Source organism: Malaclemys terrapin, chromosome 2 (genome assembly GCF_027887155.1).
Source record: "Malaclemys terrapin pileata isolate rMalTer1 chromosome 2, rMalTer1.hap1, whole genome shotgun sequence".
Taxonomy (NCBI): domain Eukaryota; kingdom Metazoa; phylum Chordata; order Testudines; family Emydidae; genus Malaclemys; species Malaclemys terrapin.
The window spans coordinates 24,150,965-24,178,237 of NC_071506.1; the positions used below are offsets into that span (position 1 = coordinate 24,150,965).

The 27,273-nt window shown below is 41.8% G+C and overlaps 1 protein-coding gene across 2 annotated transcripts in view; it reads right to left on the reverse strand.

Annotated features, from left to right (window-relative positions):
• The window catches only part of COL14A1 (collagen type XIV alpha 1 chain), a 165,668-nt gene that overhangs the window by 42,689 nt on the left and 95,706 nt on the right, over positions 1-27,273 (reverse strand). For both annotated transcript variants that reach the window (XM_054019187.1, XM_054019188.1), the window contains exons 30-36: positions 26,554-26,592; positions 26,208-26,346; positions 23,409-23,551; positions 19,736-19,845; positions 18,037-18,195; positions 9,880-9,957; positions 9,499-9,585 (exon numbers count right to left, since the gene is read on the reverse strand). In XM_054019187.1, coding sequence (XP_053875162.1) covers positions 9,499-9,585; positions 9,880-9,957; positions 18,037-18,195; positions 19,736-19,845; positions 23,409-23,551; positions 26,208-26,346; positions 26,554-26,592 — 755 coding nt within the window. The remainder of the gene's footprint in view (positions 1-9,498; positions 9,586-9,879; positions 9,958-18,036; positions 18,196-19,735; positions 19,846-23,408; positions 23,552-26,207; positions 26,347-26,553; positions 26,593-27,273) is intronic.

Here is a 27,273-nt window from a genome sequence, read left to right on the forward strand (position 1 = left end):
GAATCTCGCTGAAATTCTAAAAATTCTAAAGAGCTTGTGTGAACTGAGATTTTCAGAGGCTCATAATTAGGTCAAATTTGGGTGAATTTTCACAGGGACAGCAAAAAGCATATCCCTGACAGCAGGGCATCACCCTTATCCAATTTCAAGTCCTTTCTCTAAAGCATGGAGATGCTAGAACCTCTCAATGAAACAACTGTGAGAATTTTTTTTAAACATAGTTAAAACAACATGCTTTTCCCTAACCTCATTCTGAGAACAGATGAAATTTTTTTGATAAAACTTTAAAAAAAAAAAAAAAAGCCTGAAGCAGACACATATTCATAGATTTTGTGGCCAGAAGGGATGACAGGATCTACATTGATCTCTTGTGTAACACAGGCCATAAAAATGTTACTCAGTTATCCCTGTTTTGAGCCCAAGCACTTGTGTTTGAGACTAAAGCATATCTTCCAGAAAGGCATCCATGCTTGATAAGAAGACATCAAGAGCGGAAAAATCCAGCACATCTTTTGGTAGATTGACTATTTGAACAATCACCCTCACAGATAAAAAATTGTGCCTAATTTCTAATTTGAATTTGTCTGGCTTCTGCTTTAAGGCCATTGGTACTTGTTATGACTTTCTCCGCTAGATTAAAGATCCCTTTAGTAGCCAGCGTTTTCTCTCCATGGAAATATTATACACTGTAATCAAGTCATCTCTCAGTCACAGCCAGTTCTAGGGAGGATGAGCACAGCTGTCACCCTGAGCACCAACTTCCATGGGACACCGAACTGCAATTGGCTGGCTTTTTTTTTTTTTTTTTTTTTTTTTTGAGGAGAACAAAAACATTTATGCTCCTGCTCTCAATCCTCTTTTTAATAAACTAAACAGATTGAGCCCTTTGGCATCTCACTGCAAGGCATTTTCTCCAACCCTCAAATATTTTTCAGGCTCTTTTCTGCACCATCTCCAATTTTTCAACATCTTTTACAATGTAGGCACCAGAACTATATGCAGTATCCCAGTATGGATTTCACCTGGCATGGAAAATTTCAGTCCAAATGGTTAGTCTGGCAAAATTACAAGCAACTGTAAAAATGGAAAGTGTCAGGTAACCTGAATTAAAGGCATCACTACATGTGCTGCCTATAAATTACATACTTTCTAAAGCTTTTCATCATAAATGGTTGTGGATAAGTATGAAAACATTTTAAAAGTCCTTTTTTGAAGCCGATCTTTGAAACTTGTTGCACGTAAAAAAAAAAATCTTGGCTCTAAAAAGAAAAATTCACATGATGAGACAGGAAGTTTCTCTTCTTTATTTCCCTGAAGCAATGCTGAACCAGACAGCTAGCACATGTGAATTTCTGATTCTTAGTTAGCTCATTAGAGATTAATAATAGTTTTGTGTTGTTTTTTATTTAGGCTGCTAACTTCTTCCAGAGATTCGCATATCCTACCCAACGGCCTGACAAGAAATATATATACCTCATAGCTAGCCAAAGCTTAGGATGATATGAGTCCAGTGCAGTTAGATTATTCTTATACTTCGCTTGGTAGCTACACCCAAAATAACTGCTACTGAACTGTATTATCTATTATGGTTAAGAAGAGCAAATAATTTTATTGGAAGATTAGATTTTTGTGATCCTAGATATCCGTATATTTTCTATGTAATATTAACAACAGATACCCTTCTAAACAAACTTAAATTTATACAAAGAATGTCATGGGAAACATTTTTCATCATACTGAAATAATTGATAAAAATTAATCAGATTTACTTGTATTTTCACTTTCCTGATTATCCAGGTGCCTTTTTCCTAGGACACTAATTTAATTCATATACATAGGAAATTAAACTTCAAAACACAGTTGAGTGCTGTCTAAATTAAAACAAGACAATGGAATTCTTTTTTCCATTGCGACAGGATATACTTTTTTGTTTGAGTGAGATCTGTTATCCCCAGTGAAATATTAATATATATAAAAAAAAAAAGGGCTTCCAGTGAGTTCTTCAAGTTTGCACAGTTATGACTTGAGGGTTTTAAAGCTTGCACAAATGAGATCTTTACTAAAGTTAAGGCTCTTTTTTTTCCTGCGTGTCTTAAGTTTTTTCTTCTTTATGTACTAAGTGGTTAGGGGCCCAACTTCAAGAGATGATTAAATAAATAATTTGCCTCTGGAAAAATTGAGAGAGATCACTAGAAGTATTTAAGAACAGATTATACATCAGGAGAAACAAAAAGTAAATTAAAATCGTGCTCCGGGCAAAAGTGTTTGGATTAGATGATCCAGGAGGTCTTTTCCAGCCTATCATCTATGATTCTATGGAAAGGTGTGTGTGTTTTTTAAAGTTATGTACAACCTGAGGAGACAAGCATTCAATACCAAAAAAGAAAATGTACTTAATCAATGAGAGCATTAAAGCTTTATCATACACCGTCTTATTTGTATTTTCTTAGCTCTTTAATGTATAACAACAATTCGCTGTTTCACAATGTTCTATTCTATTAACTTATATAGTGCCCATTTTTTCCACATTTGAGTGCTATGATATAAAATATCAGAAATAGTCAAAGAAACATAATGCTACCTACAACAGGCAGCACCTTGATCACCAGCAATACAGCAATAAAGAACCCATCAAATACTAAGAACCATACAGAGGGGTTACCCACCATGTAGTAACTTGTGTTCTTTGTGATGTGTTGTCCCTATGTATAGTGCCCTTCAGGTTGCACATATGTTTCATGCGCTCACAACTGGAGATTTTTCCCTAGCAGTGTCTGTGTGGTCCAAGCATGGGCTACCACTCTGCTTGTGCTCTGTACTGAGGAAAAAAAGGGGACTCCCTTCTCAATCACTGGTTCCCAGTAAGGGGAAACCAGGCAGTGGGGAAGAGGGTGGATAGTACACTACACACAGGAACAATATATCTTGAAGAACTCAAGTTACTATAAGGTAACTCCTCCTTCTTCCTCAAGCAATTGTCCCTCTATATGGTGCACTTCAGGTGATTCACAAACAGTGTCTGTATCAGGAAGAGAGGGACTGGAATACTATGATACAACAGACTGCAGAGCTAACCTGCCCAGAGAGGCTCCAGAAGCAGCTGCTTGCATCAGTGCATAGCTTTCAGCAAAAACGTAAGCAGAATTCCAAGCTACTGACACCGGTGGAGCAGCAATAGGAACGTCTCTAAGGGAAGTACTAAAGCTGCCTGAAACAGGGGCGGCAGGTTTGTATAATTTTTGGTGGTGCCCAGAATGGGTCCAAGCTCCCCCCCACACACACCTGCCTAAAGCTCTGGGAGGGAGTTTGGGTGCAGGAGGAGATTTGGAGTGCAGGAGGGGTGCAGGCTGTGGGCTGGGACAGGGGTTTATGGTGCAGGAGCGGGTCTGGGGTCCTGGATGTGGGAGGGGGTATGGGTGTGGACTCTGGGAGGGAGTTTGGGTGCAGGAGGGGGTTAGGGGTGCAGGCTCTGGGAGAGAGTTTGGGTGCGGAAGGGGTGAGGGCTCTGGGAGGGGGTTTGGGTGCTGGGTGCGGGCTCTGGGCTGGGACAAAGGGTTGGGGTGTGGGAGGGGCGTGGGGCTGGGTCAGAGATGAGGAATTTCGGTTTCAACAAGCAGGCTGCTCCGGGGCTTGGGGCCAGAGAGGACTCCCCCCAGCCCTCTCTCTCCTGGCAGCAGCAAGCTCTGGGGGAGGAGGGCCCCTCCCCTGCCCTCCCAACACGACACTCACCCAAGCCCCCGCAAGTTGCTGCTCAGGATGTCCAGCCAGGATAAGTCCCTCGCCTCGGAGTTGCCTGCTGGGGGGAAGGGGGGCTGCCATGCGCCTCTTCCCCTCCTCCCTCCACAGGCACAGCAGCCACCTCAGCCTGCCCCCGGTGCCACTCCCTTGTAGCCGGTTGTAGCAGCAGCCGGCGAGGGAGCGCAGCACCGAGCTTCAGGGGGTAGCCGCCTGCTGCCCAGGGCCACTAGGGCCGCTCAGGGGAGGCGTGCGGGGGTGTCAGGTGGGACTGGGGGAGAGACCCGGCCCTGAACATTAGTGGACTTGCGCCCCCTGGGCCCTGAATTTGCTGGAGCCCAGGCACCACTGGCCCATATAACTTACTGCCCCTGGCCTGAACTCTAGTTGAACGAGTTCTTACGCCATCCGCAAGTGAGATACTGTTCATCTCATAGCAAAGTAGGATGCATCCTGGAATCCATTTTGACTGTCTCTGGGAGAAGATGGCCTCGCCTTTCACACTGTCACAATTCAGGGCATCTGCACCTGTCTTCCTTCTCCACTGTCCACCGAGAGCACCCACTCTAGGCTCCTGGCTCCTCCACCATAACCTCTCTTGGGCAGAGACCTCTCTCTCTCCTGCTCCTGATCAGGGTTTTTCCAGGCTGCACAGTTCTCTGCCTACACTTTGATATCCCCAGCAAGCCAGCAACTTCTGTGCTTTGCTTTCTCTTTGAAGACTATAAACAGCTGTCATTACCAGCAGTCACAGGTTACCACACAGCTCTTTATAAGCAAGCACATTTATTCTTAAGGTGAAAACGTTGCAGAGAAAACGTATTAAAATCCATAAAAGAACCTACATGCAGACTAAAAAGCTTACCAGAGATCACCCCAACTCCAATCTCGGGCTCTGGTAGATGTCAGTCCTTCGAAACCCACCACTGGGTCTTCCCAGTGGTTACAAGTTCATAACTGTCTCAGATTCAGAACCATAACCATCATGAATAATTCAGTCTCCATTACTGTATATAGCTTGGGCCCTTGAACTTCAGATTCTGGGAACAGGTAATCAAAAGACAATGCTCCTCTCCTCAGAGCAGAGTTTCAGAAGGTTTTTGCATAACTAGAAGTGGGAAATTTGATTTGCCTCCCCATAGAGAAGTGGTTCTCATACTTTTGTACTGGTGACCCCTTTCACACAGCAAGCCTCTGAGTGTGACACTCCCCCCCCCCTTATAAATTAAAAACACTTTTTTATATTTAACACTATTATAAATGCTGGAGGTGAAGTGGGGTTTGGAGGTGGAGGCTGACAGCTTTGGACCCCCCCATGTAATAATCTTGCGACCCCCTAAGGGTCACGACCCCCAGTTTGAGAACCCCTGCCATAGAGATTCCCCAGGCAACCCACTTGGCCCTGTTTGTCCTAAAAGTTCATTCTTGTCTAGCACATTGTTCAATACAATCCTTTGAAGTTCACGCCACATCTCTCCCCTACAGAGAGGTTACATACAATCCCAGCCCACAATAGTAAATAAACTATGCATTTAATACAATGGACTCCAAAGATACTTAAACTTGATTCAATATGTTTTTTTCAAGAATATTGCAGGAAATTCCCACGTCTGTCACATATATGTTCAGTGGATGAGATGAGTCTAGAGGACATTTGGAAAGGTTTCATTCCATGAAGGTAGAAAGCAAGAGCCCTAGGCATGTCCAGTGAATGCCATGCCACCTCTTTTCTGCCAAAGTGGGGTTTAGGGAAAAACAGAAAGAGATGGATAGTTTGGCTGATGTGAAAGTCTGATATTACCGTAGGGATGAACTCAGGATGAACTCACCTTAACCTGGTGGAACACTCTGTAGGGGAAGTCAGCCAGGAGTACCCCATCTCCCTGACTCTTCTGGCTGACATGATAAAACCAGAAATGCTCCCGACATAGAAATATGTAGCAGGGAACAGGATTCCAGGGTCTTGGTGAGGGGGATTAAAAAAGGTGCAGTCCCCAGGGTAATACCACAAGAGGGAAGACACAAATCAAACCCTTCAGGAAGTGGGCAGTAGCTGGATGGAAGAATACAGAGTAGGCATCTGCAGGGGGAAGAAATGGGCTCCTTACCAACAGGTGTACTCTGAGGAAGCTGACAGATAACCCTGAGAATTTTAAGGAGAAGAGGTACTTCAGTATGTCTGGGATCTTAGCTTTTAAAGGGGAAATTCCTGGTTGGTTACACCAAAACATAAATTTTCCACTTTGCTTTATAACATTTGCTGGCAGAATCCTTCCTATTGCTGCTCAGGATGTCCCGGACATCAGACAAACAGACCCTCTCTAACTGACATCCATCCAAATTCCACAACCCCAGATGAAACGTGACTGGTTTGGGATGGCAAGTCCTTTAGACTAGAGGAAGCGGTGGTGACCTACCTCTACTTTTTGATAGTAACAGAGACAGTCTGGCTTGACCCCTACTTGTGGATGAGGATGGGTATCATAACGAAATACTATCGACTGAAGTTCTGGGGCTGGGCATTGCAGTCTGGAGTGGAGAGATGACTCCAGTTCTGGGAGTAGTAGAAGGTTTTTCAGAGTGGAGTAGTGAACCATAGTTATATGTAGTTAGTTAATGGAGATATCCCATCTCCTAGAACTGGAAGGGACCTTGAAAGGTCATCGAGTCCAGCCCCCTGCCTTCACAAGCAGGACCAAGTATTGATTTTTCCCAGATCCCCAAGTGGCCCCCTCAAGGATTGAACTCACAACCCTGGGTTTAGCAGGCCAATGCTCAAACCACTGAGCTATCCCTCCCCCCTGTAGTTGATGGAGTCATTTTCATAACTCGGGTCGTTGAAGTAGAGGGTGCCAGATCTGGCAGTACCAACTAGGATTTTGGTGTCAAAGAAGCAGTCCCACTACCAGAGTGTGCTGCAGTTTTCCCTTTTGAAATCTTGACCTGGTGCTTTTCAGTGCCAGATGGTCCCGTTCCAGAGCACAAGATTCCCTATGACTTGGTTTGGGACTTTCCTTCAGACCTGGAAGGCTGCTATTCTTTCTTCCTCATAACACAGTCACTTACAGACTTGAGTGGAATTGAGAACATTCCCTTACAACCAATTAGGGCCTTTTTCTACAAGTCTTCCACATCCAAACCTCCCACTGACTTCAAATAAATTTTTGCACATGAAGCAGCTGCAGGACTGGGACTTAATGTCTCTACTCAAAATTACTTATCCATCTCTTTATTTTCATGCGATTTTTCTGCTAGAGAAGAGAGAGCAAGACAAGTGTATTCACTACACACCTCCACTGAAACAGAATTTCTGAAATATCTATCCATACACAGCTGTTTGGCATACACCACGCTTGAGAGATTTCAGCATAGGCAAGCATCCTTCCTTTCTTTTGAGTACAGAAGGCAGGTATGTGAGGCTAACATGGACTATTTTCTAGTTCACCAATTAATTCAAAGCAAACTTCAATAGCATATAGCTCAAAGGAACGGATCAAGATGTTTTCCTAGCCTATTGTAAGAGAATGTCAACAACATTCTGCTCTTACTTATGGTTCTAAGGGAGTGTCTGCCTCCAAATTTTCCTCTCTTGGTACCATTGTGATAATTGAGGGGACTCACACGGTAACATTTTTAAATGCCAAGCTAAAATTTATTTCCCTCACAAGGTGCAAAATGCCTGGGTTACTGGTTATTAAAAATGTAGATACCACTGCCATAAGCAGCTTAAAATATTATACATCAGACATATGGGAAAGAAAATGATACACAGTACAAAATAAAATAGACTAAATTAATGACAATAAAATAGAGTAATTTAAAATGGATGATTTTATATAAAGCACTAAACATCAGAGTTATTCTAAAATACTGGATTATTAAAAGGAAAGAAAATTTACCCAGGACTTATCCTGTACTATGTCATTGGCCTGGTATACTCTAAAAATACATGTGGCAATACAATTTTGATTCACTGGCCATCATAAGAGGCATAATTTGTACAAGTAAAAAACAACAGTGGAAGAAAAGTGCCTACCAATGTTGAAAAGAAGCATGTTTCTGTAAAGTTCAAGGGCCATATTCAACCATGGAGTCACGGGCAGGGATTAATTTGATCCTAGAATCCTAGCTAGCATTGATTCCACTTGAATGCAAAAATCCCATCAGGTGAAAGGTGTTTCTTGAAAAAGCCTGCAGTAGTGTCAGATAATTACAGCCCTTAGGGGCTATTCCTGCAGTCCTTTCACACATATCACTCCCATTGACACCACTGAAGGACTACAAGATAAAAATCGTATTGTCCTTAAAATAATTAGAATTTTGACTGGATTCTTGTATCCACTTGAAATGAACTCTGGCTACCCAGACACAGAAAACATGTTCAAGCACAGTTCATTCTTCTAAAAAGATTAACCCCCAAGATGCTGCCAGGTTAAGTGTCGGCTTGGATCTGCTGTGCATGTGTCTAAAGTGGAAGTTAGGCCTGTCCAGTGTCTAGTCTGATTTGTGCACTCAAGGCTTTTCAGAAAAATATTTTCCTTCATGAGTCAACATTTTTTACTTTATCACAACAGCTCTTCCCCCTTCTCCTTTTTCTCTGTCACTTTACGATGTGACTAGATACCATCTATATCTCTCTGTTTGCATAAATGTATTCATGAATTCCAAACCTGAGGTCCTCAATTTACATGAAAAATCTCTATGTAAACTTAGTGACAATCTTAAGAAGCTAATCATACAGGTTTACATTGCAGGTTTAAAAGAAAAAGCACATCCAACTGTTGTGTAAAATTGTTAGGGACACTGGTAAAAAAAAAAAAAATCACATCACTGCAAACAAGAATTACAGTTTTTAAACTGCTAAAAATCAGTCAGCTGAGACCAAATTGTAGCATTTAGCCACTGGCCTGAGTAAGAGCACTGCAAAGTTTAGGGAGACATTGTACCACCAACTTTCTCTGATCTGCTTGATACAAGGCAGACTGTAAGTTGCACCATCTTTTAGAAGTGCATCCAGCCTCATCTGAGATGATGCTGAAGGAGGGAGGGCCATATACCCCTTTTGTGTCCCTGTGGACAAGAGGAACCACAAGAGGAACAGTCCCTAAGTTCCTCCAAACTGAGAGACCGTAAAAGTGTTTAGCTCTAATGCAGGCCATGCAAGGTGGGAAAAGGCTTTTTTCATCTCCCTGCCTCACACTCTCTGCTTCCCCCGGAGGGCCAGGCACAATCTGACCTTTAATTCATATGCATATTGTTATTGATCAAGTGTTTCAGAAAGCTAGATTCCAAGGTGTATTTAAATGTGTGTACTAGAAAGCATTCAAATAACACTATGGTGGTTTAAAAAAAAATGGCAAGCAGGTGGCATTTGCATAGCATGTCTCTTGACTCTAGAGACAGAAACCAAAGTTTCTAGAAATTGACATATTATTTGTATTACCGTAGTGCCTAGGACCCCTAGTCATGGACAGGACCGCACTCTGCTAACTGCTGTACAAACAGAACAAATACAGTCCATCTTACCGCCTTGCGGTTGGATTATGCCATAAGAATTTGGTTCACTAAAAGGGTTAGTTTTTTAAAGCTACTGCATGAGGTCTTCACTAGCTAAGTGGAGTGAATATGCATCTCTCTGCCAGCTGTAATTTAATTGTAATAGCTAAAATAGTACAACATGTATCATATCCCTTTCTCCCAGGAAATAAGACTGAAGAGTGGAGTATCTGGTACATCTGAGTACAAACATGAATAAAACCTTACCGGTGGTCCAGGAGGTCCGAGTGGTCCTTTGCTAAATTCGGAACAGGAGCAAGAATGAGGAAGAGATGGGCAACTTTCCTCATCTCTCTGAGGAGAGAGCAAAATAGTAAGTCTGTATTCAAAATATAAATTCAACAGCTGAGAATTTATAGATCAAGACAACAAATATTGAAGGGAAAATTCAAAAGCTCCTAAATAATTTAGGAGCATAAGACCCATTAACTTTCAATGGGACTCTTGTTCCAAAGACAATTTGGTCCTTTTGAAAATCCCACCTATTGATTTCATGAGGAAAATTGCAAAAGTATTTGGTTTTGATGTAAGAAGAAAAAAAAAAGTAAAATGGTAGTTTAAAAAAAAAAGGGGGGGGGGGATTCTTACCAAGGCAGGAAGTTCACAGCATTTGTCTCTATTGGCCCAGGAGGTGGTACAAACAATGTCAAACATCTGTAACTGGAACTGTTTGAAAAAAGGAATAAAGTGCAATGTGTCCATTAGAAGTTCAATGAAAAGGGGAGCCATTGCAAAGGGGGGCCACTGATCAGGGCACGCAGGAGACTGATGACAGAGACACGTGAATAGATTTAAAGCAGCAGGTCACAAATATGCCAACTTTAATATAAAGATGTGGGGAGGGGCATGGGGTTGACCACCCTGTCCAAAATATCAGGCTTTAACTGGAACCAGTATGGGCTTGAATGGGATCATGCCCACCCCTTCTACTGAATTCCCAATTCAGCCCCTTGCTCCATCCCATCACCCTCCCCACTCAAGGAGGAATGAGGCTACAATCAAGGGGGAGCTCTGTCTGTGAAAAATAAACACTTCCTCTTGCCTCACAGGTCCTGTGCTCAGATTTTCTCTGGAACTTGTTCCCCTGAAGCCTTTTACTTGCACTGGACACCCACCACAAGTTCTGACACTATTTAGTGACATTCATTACCACTTCCAGTTTTATTTAATTTTTTTAATTAACTCTTTTCTATCCTTATTATCCCCAGCTACCAGGGCTTTGAATACCATGAGGAAAGCAAAAACAACAGAAGACAACACCAGACATCTTGCCAAACACACTCAGAGGGAAAAATTCCTTCCTGCCCCACTAAAATGATTAGGTTATACCAGGGATTGGCAACCTTTGGCACACAGCCCATCAGGGAAATCCGCTGGCAGGCCAGGACAGTTAGTTTACCTGCAGCGTCCGCAGGTTCGGCTGATCTCAGCTCCCACTGGCCCTGGTTCGCCATTCCAGACCAATGGGGGCTGCGGGAAGTGGCAGCCAGCACATCCCTCAGTACGTGCCACTTCCCACAGCCCCCATTGGCCTGGAAGGCGAACCGCGGCCAGTGGGAGCTGCGAAACCCAGCTCTGATGGCTACCCCATCTATACAGCAAAAGGGGTGGGGCTGCTTTCAGAATCAAGAATGGCTGATGTGTGTCTAGGAGTGCTTAACACACGAGGGGGTGGGTTTGGTGGAGCCATTTGGCTTCCTTACCTCCCCGAATTGGCTAATGGGGGCTAAAAGAGGTGAAACTCTGCTCCACTTTCCCCAGCCCAAGCCCCACTCTACAGTGTTCTGGGTGGGGAAGACAGGAAAAAGGAATGGGAACCTGGTAACAGAGAGCACCCTGCCCTCCAACCAGAACCCCAGTGGCTGGCCATTCCCCTGCCAGCCCAATCAAACACCTCACCCCTCTAGCTAAGTCGGGAAGAGGCAATCTTAAATGGGCTTGCACACGAGGATATAGCCTAAATGAAGGAGTTGGCCAGGGTGGCTCTTCTCACTACAATACATTTTAAAATGGTACAGAAAATGCTGATTTAATACAGAAATCATCGACTGTGTAAAATGACAAAGATACCGGAAAAATATATAACAGAAAGTAAATGAACTGTAGAAACAGAATGAAAACCCTCCATTAAATGCAAAGATAGGTTTCAGAAAGGTTCCTCCTGAAGATGATTCTATTTCTTCTCACCAACAAATCCTGCTTTTTTTAATTTTCTTTCCTTGTGTGATCATACAGTAGTGGAAAACAAAAAGGGTCCCGATGGCACAAGAATGGAGTTCAGAAACTTCACACTGTGTCACCAATAATGAATCAGCGTACAGACTGACAAATAATATTGTTCATAAAAATTGCAATCCTTGTCTACATACAATGGTCTAAAATTGACTGTTCCTTTCACTACTCCAGAAGGGGCCAGTTCTGTGGGCATCTGCTCATATGGGTGGCTTTGCTCACCTGACCAGTCATACTGATCTCACATGGCTGGTAGCTCATGTGCATGGGTCTTAGCAGACATTTACATGAACAGCCTCATGGACTTCAACAAAAGTACTCACTTCAGTAAATGTAAGTGTGTGTAAGCATTTGATGGACCAGGACCTAAGTTTTAAAATTGAAATACTTTTATATGTAGCAGAAATCTTGTGCTACTGCTACCATATTAATTTCAATCAGACACATTATTTAAAGGTTCCACTGACATTGTTTCAGTGCCAATACGGAGATTGGGTCAAACTATGATTTCTTTGTGAATGGAAAGATTTACTTAAAACTAAATCATACCTAAGGGTACTAAAATGAAGAGAGTGTGTGAGTGTGTGTGTGTGTGTATGTAATATTAGATTCATACACACACACACTCCACTTCTTATAGATCACATATTATACACTCTCCGCTACATATGCATACACATACTTTCATTTTCTCCAGATTAAACAATCCATAGATCCACAGAGATAAAATATTTTCTTGTAAAATAAGGAATAAATAGAAACAGTTATCTGAATTGCTTTATTGTATTCATTTAAATACTGAATGAGTCAGTATTCTGATTTTAAAATGTTATGTATGTGGGTTGATTCTTCTGATTCAAGCTAAATTACTTAAGAAAGCTTTCTTTGCTGTTGTTAAACATTTATTCATAGCTCTCTGCTTTCATAGCATTTTAGCTTCCTGAAGCTCCGATCCTGCAAGCAGAGCCATGCAGACAAAAGAGTCTGCCTGTGCTGAACTCAGTGAAGGATTGCAGCCTATTGCAATTATCTTGTTTAGATCAGATAACCCTGTTGCAATTATCTTTTTACAATCCATATACATTGACACAGAGAGTAAATACAGAAAATACATAGCATATAGCAGTTGCAGAGTGTTAGGTGAACAAACAACAGGCTAGGGCCGAAATGAACAGTCCAGTTCATTCAGCCCCACTCAGGAACGCTGCCAGCTTTTCTGTCGCCCTAGGCGGCGGAAGGTCTCACTGCCGAAATGCCGCCGCGGTCACCGCTCCCCAAATGTAGCGCCCTAGGCGACTGCCTAGGTTGCCTAATGGGTTGCGCCGGCCCTGGTCCCACTGGAGGGCTCAATTATATGACAGCTTACAAAGCTCCAGAATACTATACTAAGAGCTGGTCACAAAAACTTCAATAAAATCATATTCTGTAGAAATATGCACTTCTATCAAAATGCTTAAAAATTGAGTCAATTTCACTGGAATTTTATCTAAGGAATAAAAGGGGGGGAAGTTCTGACAAGATGTTTTGACATTTTCAGAATAAAAAGTTTTGATTTTTTGTTTTGAATTTTTTAAATTTTATATTGTGTATTATACAATATATTTTTAAAAGATGAAATTAGAACAAAACATTTAGATTTTGCTGATACAAAATGTTTTGATCAACCTGAAACTAACATGTTTGGAAATTTCCTTTGTGGAGAATTTCAAAATTTTCAATTTTTGTTCCAATTTAGAATTAAACCAAATTTTGAAATCCCGAAATCTTTTGCAAAACCAATTTATCCACAGCTGTAACCAGACATTCCCATTGTTCATATGTAAGACCGACAGAACCCGGTCATAGGCGGGTGGGATCGAACTGGGGATCTCTGGAGCTTAGTGTATGAGCCTCTACTGCATGAGCTAAAAGTCAACTGGCTGTTAGCTAAGGCTGTAGAGAAGACTCATTAATCTCTTTCTCTCTCTCTAAGTGGTGTCAGTGCCACTAGACGGGACAGAACACCACCCCCAGGAGGAGTGTGGGTTACACATGCACAAGGTTTTACTACAGTAGTTACTGTACTGTTACTATATCTGTAACATTTACAGTAAATTAATCTTGGCTCTACTTCAGTAATGCTAACATTTGAATGTGTTGCTTATTTTAATGGTCAGAGCTCCAGAGTGTTTAATAATTTGCTATTTTTTAGGATTTGGCTCAAAATCTTCCAGGGTCAGTTTAGCCTTCCTGATGCTAGATTTTCTTGAATTAGTGCCACCATTTTCCTCTTATTGGCAAAGGAAAACAAAAGTATTATTAATTCATTATGGGTGGAAATTTGAAAAGTGCTGACGTGACTTAGGCGCATAAGTTCCATTGGCTATCAATGGAACTTGTGCTCTTAAATCAATTTGACACTCCTGAGAATTCTACCCTATATTCATAAGACCTAGTTCCTTCACAGAAGGAGGGGCTTGAACATTACTCGGCACTTACCTAGCATGAATTGCCATAGAAACATTTGAGAGTTTCTCCTCACAATACTCTTGTGATGTGGGGAAATATTATTATCCCCATTTTACACTGAGGAACTGAGGCAGAGCAAGATGAAGGGCTTGTCTTCACTACCGGGGTAAGTCAACCCAAGTTATGCTACTCCAGCTACGTGAATAACGTAGCTGGAGTTAACGTAGCTTAGGTTGATTTACCGTGATGTCATCACCGTGCTGCGTCGATGGGAGATGCTCTCCTGTCGACTTACCTTAATCTTCTCGGCGAGATGGACATAAGAACATAAGAATGGCCATACTGGGTCAGACCAAAGGTCCATCTCGCGCAGTATTTTGTTTACCGACAGTGGCCAATGCCAGGTGCCCCAGAGGGAGTGAACCTAACAGGTAATGATCAAGTGATCTCTCTCCTGCCATCCATCTCCACCTTCTGACAAACAGAGTCTAGGGACACCGTTCCTTACCCGTCATGGCTAATAGCCATTAATGGACTTAACCTCCATGAATTTATCCAGTTCTCTTTTAAACGCTGTTATAGTCCTAGCCTTCACAACCTCCTCAGGTAAGGAGTTCCACAAGATGATTGTGCGCTGTGTGAAGAAGAACTTTCTTTTATTTGTTTTAAACCTGCTGCCTATTAATTTCATTTGGTGATCCCCAGTTCTTGTATTATGGGAATAAGTAAATAACTTTTCCGTATCTACTTTCTCCACATCACTCATAATTTTATATACCTCTATCATATCCCCCCTTAGTCTCCTCTTTTCCAAGCTGAAAAGTCCTAACCTCTTTAATCTCTCCTCATATGAGACCCTCTCCAAACCCCTAATTATTTTAAAAAGAACAGGAGTACTTGTGGCACCTTAGAGACTAACAAATTTGTTAGTCTCTAAGGTGCCACAAGTACTCCTGTTCTTTTTGAGGATACAGACTAACACGGCTGCTACCCTGAAACCTAATTATTTTAGTTGCCCTTCTCTGAACCTTTTCTAGTGCCAGTATATCTTTTTTGAGATGAGGAGACCACATCTCTGGAGTACCGGAGTCGACCAGAGAGTGCTCTGATGTCGATTTAGCAGCAGCATCAAGCTCCCCGGTAATGAAAACACGCTCTAAGGCTCAGATTTTCAAAGGTATTTAGGTGCCCAACTCCCACTGATTTAAACTGAAATGGGACTGAGGTATCTAAATACCCTTGATCTAGAGCTAAGTGATTTGCCCAAAGTCAGAATTTTCTGAGTCCCCAGTCCAATGTGCCTTTAACCACAAGGCCAACCTTCCTCTCTTAATGGGACTGCTTAGATAACTGCTACTCAACATCAATAAGAGGGTCAGACCTGGACCTTTAAAGACTGGTGACTGGACATTTTCTTGCTGTTGTCTACAGGGGCATATATACACATATAAAAACACATATTAGAGACCGATTATATAATATTAATAAGAAAAGGAATTATGTCTTGAGCTGCATGATTACAGTCTTATATAAGTTGCCATATTTTCCATATGAACACAACTAAATTTTTCAGTGAGTGGGTTGCTGGTTGAATGACTTATCTTTTATAGATTTCTAGATTCCAACAAAAGCCACCATTTCTTTCCCTTTCCCCTTACAAAGACCTCTTTAATGCCAAACTTTTTTGAGTTTGCCTTTGTCTGTTACTACTGGAATGTGGCCACAAAAGTTGTTCTGTTTAATTGTCTTTAGAGGCAGGATATTCAGTCATCATCATCCATAAGCCTGAGGCCTAAAGACCTTTTCCCCCCACAGAAATCTATTCTTTGAGTAAATATATTTTTGACTGGACTACGTTTTTAAATACAATCAAAAGTGATACATTTTAAATATGAACCTCAGTCCCATTCAAACCAAGCCTTGGGTTTAAGGTTGAGACAGTTCAAAGAGAATGCGCTGCGTTGACTATACAGCTGATAAGTTGAAATACTTCCACGTCCCACAAACTTTCCCCTCCAACAACCAAATCCAACCATAGAAGACATGATGAAATCCTGGCACTACTGAAGTCAATAGTAAAACTTATATTGATTCAATAGGGCCAGAACCTCACCCAAAGGGAATGTCCATTTTAGAAGATTTGGACAGATAAGGATAAAACTTAGATATAAATCAATTATTTTAAAATGGATCCCTCCCCAGGTCATTTAAAAAAAATAATTTGCAATAGAGAAAAGCAGATTAAAAATATATGTAAACATCTGCTCAATTTAAATTGGGATAAGAACCTAACAACCAAGAACATTCAGCATCTGGGATCCCTACTGTTACCCTTAATGAACAAGTATTAGTATCAATAATTATTAATTGAAAACATCCAAGGACTCTGCATATATGTTAAGGCTGGCATGGAGCAAGACCTAGTGGGAGTCAGACACAGAGGGCCAGATCCTCAGCCAGCGTAAATCAGTGGAGTTCCATTGGCACCAAGGCAGCTATGCTGATTTACACCAGCTGAGGATCAGGCCCAGAACTGGGAAGCTAGCTAAAAGTCAGACTTGCCTGCCTTTGGATTAAATACCTCGTAGAACTTGTTCTGTTCTTAGTAGTTGGAAATTTTGATTCTATACTTGTGTCTGATTTGAGAATTTCACAATTTGATGTCAGCATGGAGTGGAGCTACCCACCCGCTCCGCCTCTAAGCACAAAGCCCCAAATGGACCTCTCCTGCCCAGCCACATGGGCTGAGAGATGAAGCAGTAGCACCTCCAGGGGGCAGAACTACCCCCAACCCTGAGATCCTGCAGACCCCAATTGCACTTTCCGAAACTTGGGTTACGATGACTCCAGAGTGGTAGTGGCTGTGTTGGTGGGGGAATCTTTATTGCCTCAGGAACCCTGTCGATGTCAGCAGTCTGGATTCTGTGAGCTATTTTGTGGGATAAGGAGATTGATTACTGGGTTTGGAAAAGCAAGATCCCTGAGCCGGGGGTCTGGTGACAGGTAATCCCCAGTAGCACCTTCACAGTCCTGCCTATGTGGCACCTGAGAATATTCTTCATAATGGAGCAAAGGAACACTTGTACTCTTCCACCTGACATCGGCAGGGACCCATCCCTTTCCCCTGGACAGCAGCAGAGACAATGGGAGATTGCTCAGGGCTCTGGTAGCTGCTCAGCTCTGCCAGAGCCGGCTCCAGGGTTTTTGCCACCCCAAGCAGCGGGAAAAAAAAAAAAAAAAAAAAAGCTGTGATCGGCGGCACTTCGGCAGCAGCTCCACTGCGCTGCTTTCTTCTTCGGCGGCACTTTGGCAGCAGGCCCTTCCCTCCGAGAGGGACCGAGGAACCCACCGCCGAATTGCCGCCGAAGAGCCGGACGTGCCGCCCCTTCCTCTTGGCCGCCCCAAACACCTGCTTGCTGCGCTGGTGCCTGGAGCCGGCCCTGAGCTCTGCGTGGGGGCAGGCACCACAAGGGAAGGGGGAAGTGAGTGGAGGAAAGGACCCAATCTACTTCTTCAGGCTCTGGAAGATCATTTATATTTTTAAATACTTGAATGTTGACTATTTTAAAAGAAGCTAGGAATGCTGGGAGAGGCGCCCGTGGAGACAGTCTGTGTAAAACCAAAGCATTTATATAAAATCAATGGGAAGCAAGCCTAAGGCCAGGCAAATGTTAAAGGGCCACAAGGGATTATACACACAGGGAAGCTCAGAATGATCACTGATAATCAAGTTTAATGATTTAGGACCCACAAGCTATGCATATTATTAACTTGTGTAATTAGGGTTATTTGGGGCAACAACCATCCCTTCCTGTACAGTACCTTGCACAGGGGGACTCATTTCTAAGTGTGAGCAAAAAATCTAATTGTGGAGCTCATTAATCAAAATGGTTTTGCCTAGATTGCTGTTAATAACAGGTTTTCACAGAATTTCTATAACATTGTAACTCTGTTGTATCGTAGTTGAGCTCATCCTGTTTCCGCTAAAAACACAAATTTGTGGATATTGCGTGCTCAGCCTTAAGAATTCTCTTATGGTTTAAACATTGCCTTTGTTTCACTTACTGGTGCAGAGTTGTCCCTTTGTCCTCGGGATCTGACCATTCTTCCTAGCACTTCTATCCCATCAGAAGTAATATTTCCTGCTGCATTAATTGTCTTCTCACTCACTTGCTTGCAGTCAATAATAATTTTGGCTGTAGTCTTGCTGATAACAACATGTAACTAGGCAAAAGTAAAGATATTTAAATACACAGAGAGAAGACCAAGGAATTTGGGTTACCAGACACAGTGAGCATTTTTAAAAACGAGTTGATGTTATATTAGCTAGTGGAGCTGAGCAAATAATGCGTAACAGATAATCCATTCAATGAATTAAGCCTCTTTTTCTGCCTATGGAATATCTGTGAGCAAGTTGCCATCTCCTCACCCCTGTGCAAAGGGCCCATACAAGGATTATTCACCATCTAAGTCCCACTGAGCCCTTGATTTTTGTGCTACTTAGTTGTGTGCAGGCCTTTTGTGAGCCTGTCGCATAGGACTATCTTTCACCCAAAATGTTTTGCAGATTTACAAAAGACAACTGGACTACCAAAAATAGTAGTAAAATTTACTAAATAATTTGGACAAAATTGTCAAATAAAATCAGTGAGAAAGTTTTACATTCAAAGATCAAAATCCCCTATTGATTCACAGAATAGGAAAGCCCAGGGAGTAGCAGCATAAGCCTCCCCTCACTGCCCCGAGAGCTGCGCTAACTTTCACCCTGATGTCCAACACTAACGGGCCTTGAGGCAGCTGGGCAATACCCAGCACACAGGACTGCTCCAGTCACAACCCATCCTGCACCTTGCACACACACACACCTTGAGGCACCATCTGTGCCAGGAGCTTTTTTGTGGGAAGAGGTGTGCAGAGCAGTGGGGAAGACTCTCTGTGCTGTGAGTATCATCTGGGAGAGAGGGGCAGTAGCCACAAAACAACTTTGTGGCCACTTTGCTCAGGCCTCGCTGGAACAAAATGATTGCAAGGCACCCACGAACCGGGTCCCTTGTGCCTTTCAAACATCACTAGGCCAGGAGAATCAGCTGAGATAGACAGTGCTTTTTTCCTAATAAAAGATTTGAGCCCCAGGAATAAAAGTGAATAATTAAAGGGATTTCTTTACTCGTATGTGCAGTACAATCCCATCTTAATGTGTTAGGGGTGTCTTCATTTACAGACTTTTAGGAAAATGGTAACTATTAGAACTTAGCCAGAACACCAAGGTAACTACCGCTATTCTTGTGGAAGTGCCATGAGAACTATAATCACTATGGAAGGATTACCATTGTGCATCTTTACTATAGATATATAGAATTGGTCAAAAACGGCAATTGTTTTTTGCAGAAAATTTAAAAAACTGCATTTTTCCTTTTTCCGTGAAACTTTCCAGTTTTCAAATGAAAAGCCATTTATTGTCTAAATCGCTTTTCAACCAATTCTAAAACGTAGGTAGAAACAAAAGTGAATAGATATAATGAAGAATGAGACCATGCTTGATATTACCAGCAACACCAATAAAACAAATCCTTTACATATATGAACCTATTATTGCCAAATTGTTCTCTTAACAGCGTTTGGTAGATGACCTGTACGCTGTAAAATACAAGAAATCATTGACAAAAGGGGAATGTATACAAGAAAACCTCAAAATGTGAAAAAGGGAACTCCAAAACCTTTGTTCTGTATGCTTAAAATGCATCTTTCTGTTAGTATAACTAACCTTATGGAAACTTCCGTAGAATATTTTCTTTATTTCAAGGCCTTCAAAAGTAACAGTTTGAAAATCCCCTTTGTAGTCATAATTAAAGAAAATCAGAGTTTTACCATCATCTGTACAATGAGAGAGGAAGAAAAAGAAAATCTCAATATGAGAGGAAAAAACAGATGCATCATTATTTGTAAGAGCAAACACTGTTCTTAGTAACAGATGACAAAACTTTCAAGACAGTCCCTGCCCTAAAGAACTTACAGTCTACAGAGTTATCATTTGTATTTTATGTTCCCCAAACTGAAAATCATGCAGCTATTTATTCTGTTTAAGGAAAGGAAAAGCTGTGTATTAGTACTTTCTAAATCAATGCTTTATCACTACAATGTATAGTTCCTCTGATACAGCATATTTGCAGCTACACCGATAATGTAGCCACTCTAGTCAGTTGGAATCCTTCATTGGAAGCAGCTACAAAATTATACCCCTGGGATAAGTCTTCTCCAAGACTTGGATTTTCAGAAGAACATAAAAAAGAGTTAGGTGTAGAGCTGTGCAGAGGATGAGAATTTTGATTTGAAATCTGACTTTGTTCCAAATTGTAACATAAACTGAAAATTTTGAAATTTCCCATAAAAGAAATGTAAAAAAAAAAATCTCAGGTTGATCAAAATATTTTGGTTCAACTTTAATATAATACAAAATTTAAAAAATCATAGTATAATATAACATAATGCAAAAAATTTGAAATATTGTTTCAAAATGAAAAATCAAAATGTTTCATTCTGAAAACATAAAAACAGTATGTTTTGACATTGTCAGAACTTTTCTTCTTGCTTTTCTTCCAAAACAAAATTCAGGTAAAACTGATCTAATTTTGCCAAGAGTTTTGATTTTGATAGAATTCCATATTATGATGAAATAGACTTCTGTCAAAGTTTCTCCAGTCAACTCTAGTTAGGTGCCCAACTCCCATTGAAATTCTGTTAGGGTCCTTTGAAAACCCCATTCCAACTGTCCCATAGATGTAACCCAGATGAAAGGTGCAAGCAGAGCTCTGTGACCAGATGATGTTCAATATCCTCACTGATTTCAGCCCAGTCTATTATAGAAGATGTTTTGAATTGATTTTCAAAAAGCACTAAAAGCTTACCACATTCCGCTAGCCGCTATTTCAAGGCACCAGGTGTTTCTATGAAGTCATGAAAGCATTCTTGTTTTGTGTTTATAGCTAGAGTTGGGTTTATAGCTAGAGTCTATAGAGTTTATAGCAAGGGTTGAGTTACTTCTTGACTACAATCTTAATCACGGATATGAGATTAGAACACACAACAAGGAATGCTACAGTGTCTTTCATGATCACCATACATGGTTTCTAACTTTCATACATTCATGCTGTATCTGACTGTCAATTGTGGAACTCGGCAACATATTGGTTAGACCCTTAAGGTATGTCTACACTGCAGTTAGACACCCATGGCTGGCCCGTGCCATGCGACTTAGGCTTGTGGGGCTTGGGCTAACGGGCTGTTTAACTGAGGTGTAGACATTCAGGATCAGGCTGGAGCCCGGGGTGTAGGACCCTGAGAGGTGGGAGGGTCCCAGAGCTTGGGCTGTAGCCCAAGCCCAAACATCTACACTGTAATTAAACAGCCTTAGCCTGAGCCCCGTGAGCTCGAGTCAGCTGGCACAGGCCAGCCATGGGTGTCTAATTGCAGTACAGCCATACCCTAAGACAGTGGTTTTCAAACTTTTTTTTCTGGTGACCCAGTTGGAGAAAATTGTTGATGCCTGTGCAGGGCCGGTGCAACCTATTAGGCGACCTAGGCGGTCGTCTAGGGCGCTAACATTTGGGGGGCGGCGACCGCAGCGACCGGATCTTCAGCCGCCCCGGTCAGGGGCAGCATTTCGGGGGCGGGACCTTCCGCCGCCTAGGGTGGCATATAAGCTGGCGGCACTCCTGTGCCTGTGACCCAACGGAGCTGGGGATGAGAGGTTTGGGGTGTGGGAGGGGCTCAAGGCTGGGGCAGAGGGTTGGGGTGAGGGCTGCAGGGTGGGGCCAGGAACGAGGGGATCGGGGTTTGGGAGGAGGCTCTGGGCTGGGTGTGCAGGCTCTGGGCTGGGGCTGGGGATGAGAGGTTTGGGGTGCAGGAGGGGGCTCTGGGTTTGGGGAGGACTCAGGGCTTGGGTCAGGGGGATTGGGTGTGGGAGAGGCTCAGGGCTCTGGGGTTTCCTTCCTGCCCTGGCACCACGGATCGCGCTACCCCCCAGAAGCAGCCAGCAGCAGGTCCAGCTCCTAGGCGGAGGCGCGCAAATGGCTCCGTGTGGCTCTCACCCGCAGGCACTGCCTCCCCGAGCTCCCATTGGCCAGGAACCAGCCAATGGGAGTGCGGAGCCAGTGCTCAGGGCGGTGGCAGCGCGCAGAGACCTATGGGCCCCCTGCCTAGGAGCCAAACTTGCTTCTGGCCACTTCCAGGGCACAGGACGGTGTCAGAACAGTTACAGACTAGCCTGCCATAGCCGGGCAGCACGGCTATGGGACTTTTAGTAGTCCAGTCAGTGGCTCTGGCCAGAGCCGCCACGACCCACTGCCTTACATTCCGTGACCGAGTACTGGGCGTGACCCACAGTTTGAAAACCACTGCCCTAAGAGCCTGGCTTCAATTCCCTGTTCCACCACAGATTTCCTATGTAATCTTGGGAAAGTCACCTGAGCCCAGATTTTTAAAGGTGTTTAGACACTGCAATGCTCAGTGTTCCAATGCCTAACTGATTAAGGAGCCTGTCTGATTTTTAAAGGGATTTAGGCAGTTAATCACTAAATGACTTTTGAAAAACAGACTTAGGCTCCTAAATCAGTTAGGCATTGCAACACTAAGTCTAATTTTCAAAAGTCATTTAGAGATTAAGAGCCTATATCTCTTTGAAAATCAGACAGGCTCATAAATCAGCTAAGCATTGCAATGCTGAGCCCAGCAATGTCTAAATAGCTTTAAAAACTTGGGCATTATTTTTTCTAAGAAAGAATGTTACTGATATTTCCATTTTCAAATATTTGGGATGTGCGCCTATACTCTGGTGATGGGAGAAATATAAATAATTAAATAATAATAATGCCTAACTCTTTTCATCAGTAGATCTCTAAGCACTTACATCATTATCCCAGTTTTACAGATGGGGAACCTGAGACAGACAAGTGAAGTGTCTTTCCCAAGGTCACCCAGAAGGCCAGTGGTAGAGCCAGAATACAATTATAGTTTTCTGAGTCCCAGTCCAATGCTCTATACTAGGGAGCACTGCCTTGAGAAATATTCTGATCTCATTGATATAAATCAAAAAGTAATTCTATTACGTACGTCCCTGATCCAATGCCAACTGAAATCAATGTGAGTTTTCAAAGTAAATGGGGAGGATTCACATTTCAGTTTCACCCGTGTAAATCCACAGTTACTCCAGATTTTCACCAGTAACTAAGATCCAAATCTGACCAACTGACTCCATCTGAGATTAATATAGGATTCTATCTATAGAAAATCCATTGGAGGCCCACAGCTTCACTATGCTGATAATTATTTTATTAATACATTCATTACTTAAACCATCATCAATGTCTAGTTTCAGCATTATTTTTAATCACACATACCAAGGGGACAAAAAATCATGCCATAAGATATAAAATACCTACTGTCCAAAATAACTCCAACAAGTGGCTCATATTTTTCATTTAAAATCTCCCACAGAGCAAATGGCTCCTGGGGTGTGTCAGGGAGTATACGGAAGAGAAATGTAATGGTGTAGTCTGAAGGCAGCCCCTCAGGGTGCAAGTATCTGTAACAAAAAGAATATTCTGTGAACGGAAGTAATCACAGTAAAGCTGATTTAAAAGCATACTTTATTACTTCGGACTTGTCTTTTGAAATCAAGAACTTGCAGTCATAAGAGACAGGCATCATTTCACCTAGTAGAATCTACTCAACCATGATATAAATTAGAACAATGCTAACCTTGGGATTTTTCCAAATATTTTAATTATAAACTTGATGGTGCTTTACATTTTTGAAGTGATAATCTCTGTTCTACTTTATTTTAATTAAAAACAGCAACCAAAACTCCTTCAGGGGGAGGGCTAGGTCAGTGGTTTGAGCATTGGCCTGCTAAACACAGGGTTGTGAGCTCAATCCTTGAGGGGGGCCATTTAAGGATCTGGGGCAAAAAAATTGGTCCTGCCTAGTGACGGCAGGGGAGTGGACTTGATGTCCCTTCCAGCTCTATGAGATGGGTGTCTGTCTGTCTGTCTGTCTCTCTCTATATAAAAGAGTTTCATTTTAGAAACTGAGGGCCTAATCCTGAGTTCAGTGGGAATTGAAGGGGCTTATGATCAAGCCATGAATTATATTAAAAACTATATTTTTAAAATGCATTTTGATACTCTTAAATTTAGTATGTGATGAAAATATAAATGAATTGGAATACCCATTATAATGGACCTTTCCTTTCTAGTTAAACCTCCTTTAAACCGTTGGTAGATAAGCAACTAACTGGTGACGGAGACTATTTTGGGAGCTTTATAATTATGTTTAGAATGTATTTTATAAATATAGAAGCCAACATTTTAAACAGTCCAGTCAAAAAGGACTTCACATATAAAAATGAAATCTACTCATAGCTAGAAATGGGCAGATATTTTTGGCAAGTAGTTTATTTACCAAAAAATGCATTCATCAGTCAAAGAAAACTATTTGTGAACTCAGGTAAAATTTGGCAAATGGTTTCAGCTGACTAAAAATAAAATTCAAAAAAGTTGAAATAGTTTATTTTGACATTTTTGAAAGGAAATGTTTTGATGTCTTATTTTGAAATGACATTTCATTTCTAAATGTAGCTAGATTAAAAAAAACTAAAAAGGATAAAACTCGTCCAAAAATGTAAAAAAAAAAAGTCATTTGAGGTTTAATACAAAATTATTATTCTTTGAGTTTTTAGTTTAATTGAAAAAAAAAATCAGTTTTGGTTAACCCACAATGAATTTTCTTTTGGCTTTTTCTGTTTGGCCATCAAACCAAAAAATCAGTTATTCACTCAGCTCTTTTGAAAGCCTCTCAGAATTTTTTCAGAAGAGCAGGGACGTTCATAATAGAAGAGATGTTTGTTATTTTATTTCATTTCCTAAAGTTTGGGTTTGTAATTCTACACTAAGCTGTTATTTAAGCTCTGACAAATCTTGAGCAGGGACAAAAGAAAAATGAGAGGTCCAAGATTAATGCACTAACTGGCTCTAAACTGGAAATATGCATTGTTAGTCTGATTTGTAAAACATGTATAGATGCATTAAACTACATTATGTGGGGGGAAAGTTACTGATAAGTCTAACTTCCCACTGGTCCCAGTGCTACTTTGGAAATTGTGTGCTTTTGGATACTGTGCTTATTTTTGGAAGAAAACAGCATAAAAATTCAATAATCATAATCTATACAACTCACATATGGGATGCATTAGTACATTCTCTCTGCGTATGTGTGTGCACAATTCTTAGGCAAAGTCCTGCTCTTAGATCCACTCTCTGAAGCCCTTACCAGCAATATGTTTTGTATTGTGTATTCATCACTCAAACCCCAGCCAAAGTGGGAAGTGATGAAGATTGACATGAATACAGATTTCATGAGAGACCAGGACAAGGTAAAGATGAATTCTGGCAATATGCCAGAGGTGCTGAAGGCAGATTTGCATATATGGGAGATGAAGAATATAAAACATTGTGTGCCAAGAGTCTCTCAAAGATTTCAGTTTGGAAAGCAAATTTAAATCTGAGTTTAGGAGAGTGATGGTAAAGTCAGAGATAAGACACAAAGGACCATTTTGTCAGGAGGACAGTTTTGGTCTTCAAAGTATTCAGCGTAAGAAGTTACAGCATTTGTGGAAGTTGATAGAGTCAAGACAGGGTGGTAAATAAGAAATACAATGTTCAGACACTGAGTGGAAGGTCGATGTACATTAGAACAGAATAAAAGTGATGACCTAGGATGAAGTTAACAATATGGTACCCCAGAGAGAAAAATATATGGAGAACTGGACAGGGTCAAAAACAGAATCTTACAGTATTCAAAATCGGACAAGGAGAGGTAGAACTGAAACCAAGAGGGAGTGCAGTGGAGACATCAGGTTTTTGCATGCAGTGCTCAGAGAAGGGAGAGAGATCCATAATATTCAATGTCACAATGAGATCAGATGAGATGGGGGGGGGGAGGGAGATATCTCTGAGCCATACCTGTAAGGAGGCCTTAACAACACAGAGAAAGACAATCTCAGTACCGTGCAAAGAGTTGAAAACACAGTGAAGCAGTCAGGAAGGCTGTGCTGCTGAGGTAGCCAGAGAGGTAAGGGAAGAGCATGTTGGTCTCCACGTTCTTCTGCCATGGAAATGCTAATTCTAAAATGAGTGATATCCTGCACTGGGCATTAGCACCATTTATATATTAATACTTACTTGGTAGGCTGGGAAACTAAGGCATCTTTATGCAGTCTGTAACACGGATAAGCATTAAAAGTACCAGGTTCCATAGATACTCCTTCCACTGTCGAAAACTCCTTTTCAACCAAACCAAACATTTCCATCATTTTAAATCCTGGAAAGAAAAAAAACAATACTAAAAATATCACTTTAAATGTATTATGTTAAGGGACAAACTGAGCTACATAAAGGAGCTTCATATCACCATGTGGTTAACAGCTGTTATTATAAACGAAAGTAAGTAATTTATTACCTACAGGTGTGCATCTCAGTAAATGAAAATGATTCCATAAAAGCAGAATCTATGATCACAATACCGTACCTGCTAAACTGTTGCCATCCTTATATACCAATGGGCAGGCTGGAAAAAATTAAAAATATATTTAAACTCAGAAGAGCAGTACATACTTCAAAATATATCTGTTTTATTTCTTCCTATAAAGAGAAAATTAAACTAATCTCTCCCAAGGAAGGTCTGCTGGGGAATCAGTAAACAGTGAGGTCTGCATAGCTAGTTCTGGGTATCTGTGAGGCAAACCCATGGCTAGACCAGGGCTGCTGACTCAGCTAGGACTCACCCCCCTCCAGCAGAGCCTGCAGTGACTCACCTCTCAGGCATGCTGCAGCAGCCTATCCCTGGACAGAGCCCAAGTCAGATGACCCCAGAGCACAGATATTTCAACTTTACTGCCAGAACCACAAGTAAGTTGGTGCAAGAGCATCACTTGGCTAGGAACCCTCCTGCTGTCTCATGGTGTTACTGACTCTCTAGGCTTCCAGACTTCCCTCAGTCCTGTCCCTGTTCCTTGTCCAAGCCTTGTTCCAGCCTCATCTGTGACCTAATTTGAATGGGCTCCAGCCCTGATCCTGACCTGCTCCAGCCCTGCACCTGCCTCTTAACCCCAGACCTTTGGACTGACTCCAACTCAGCTTCAATCTTCGGCCTGCTTCCAGACTCAGATTACAATCCTGATTTGGCTTGTCTATGGAATCTTTCCCCGACTCTGACCCATAGCCTGTCCGCAGACCCTGGTTTCAGCGT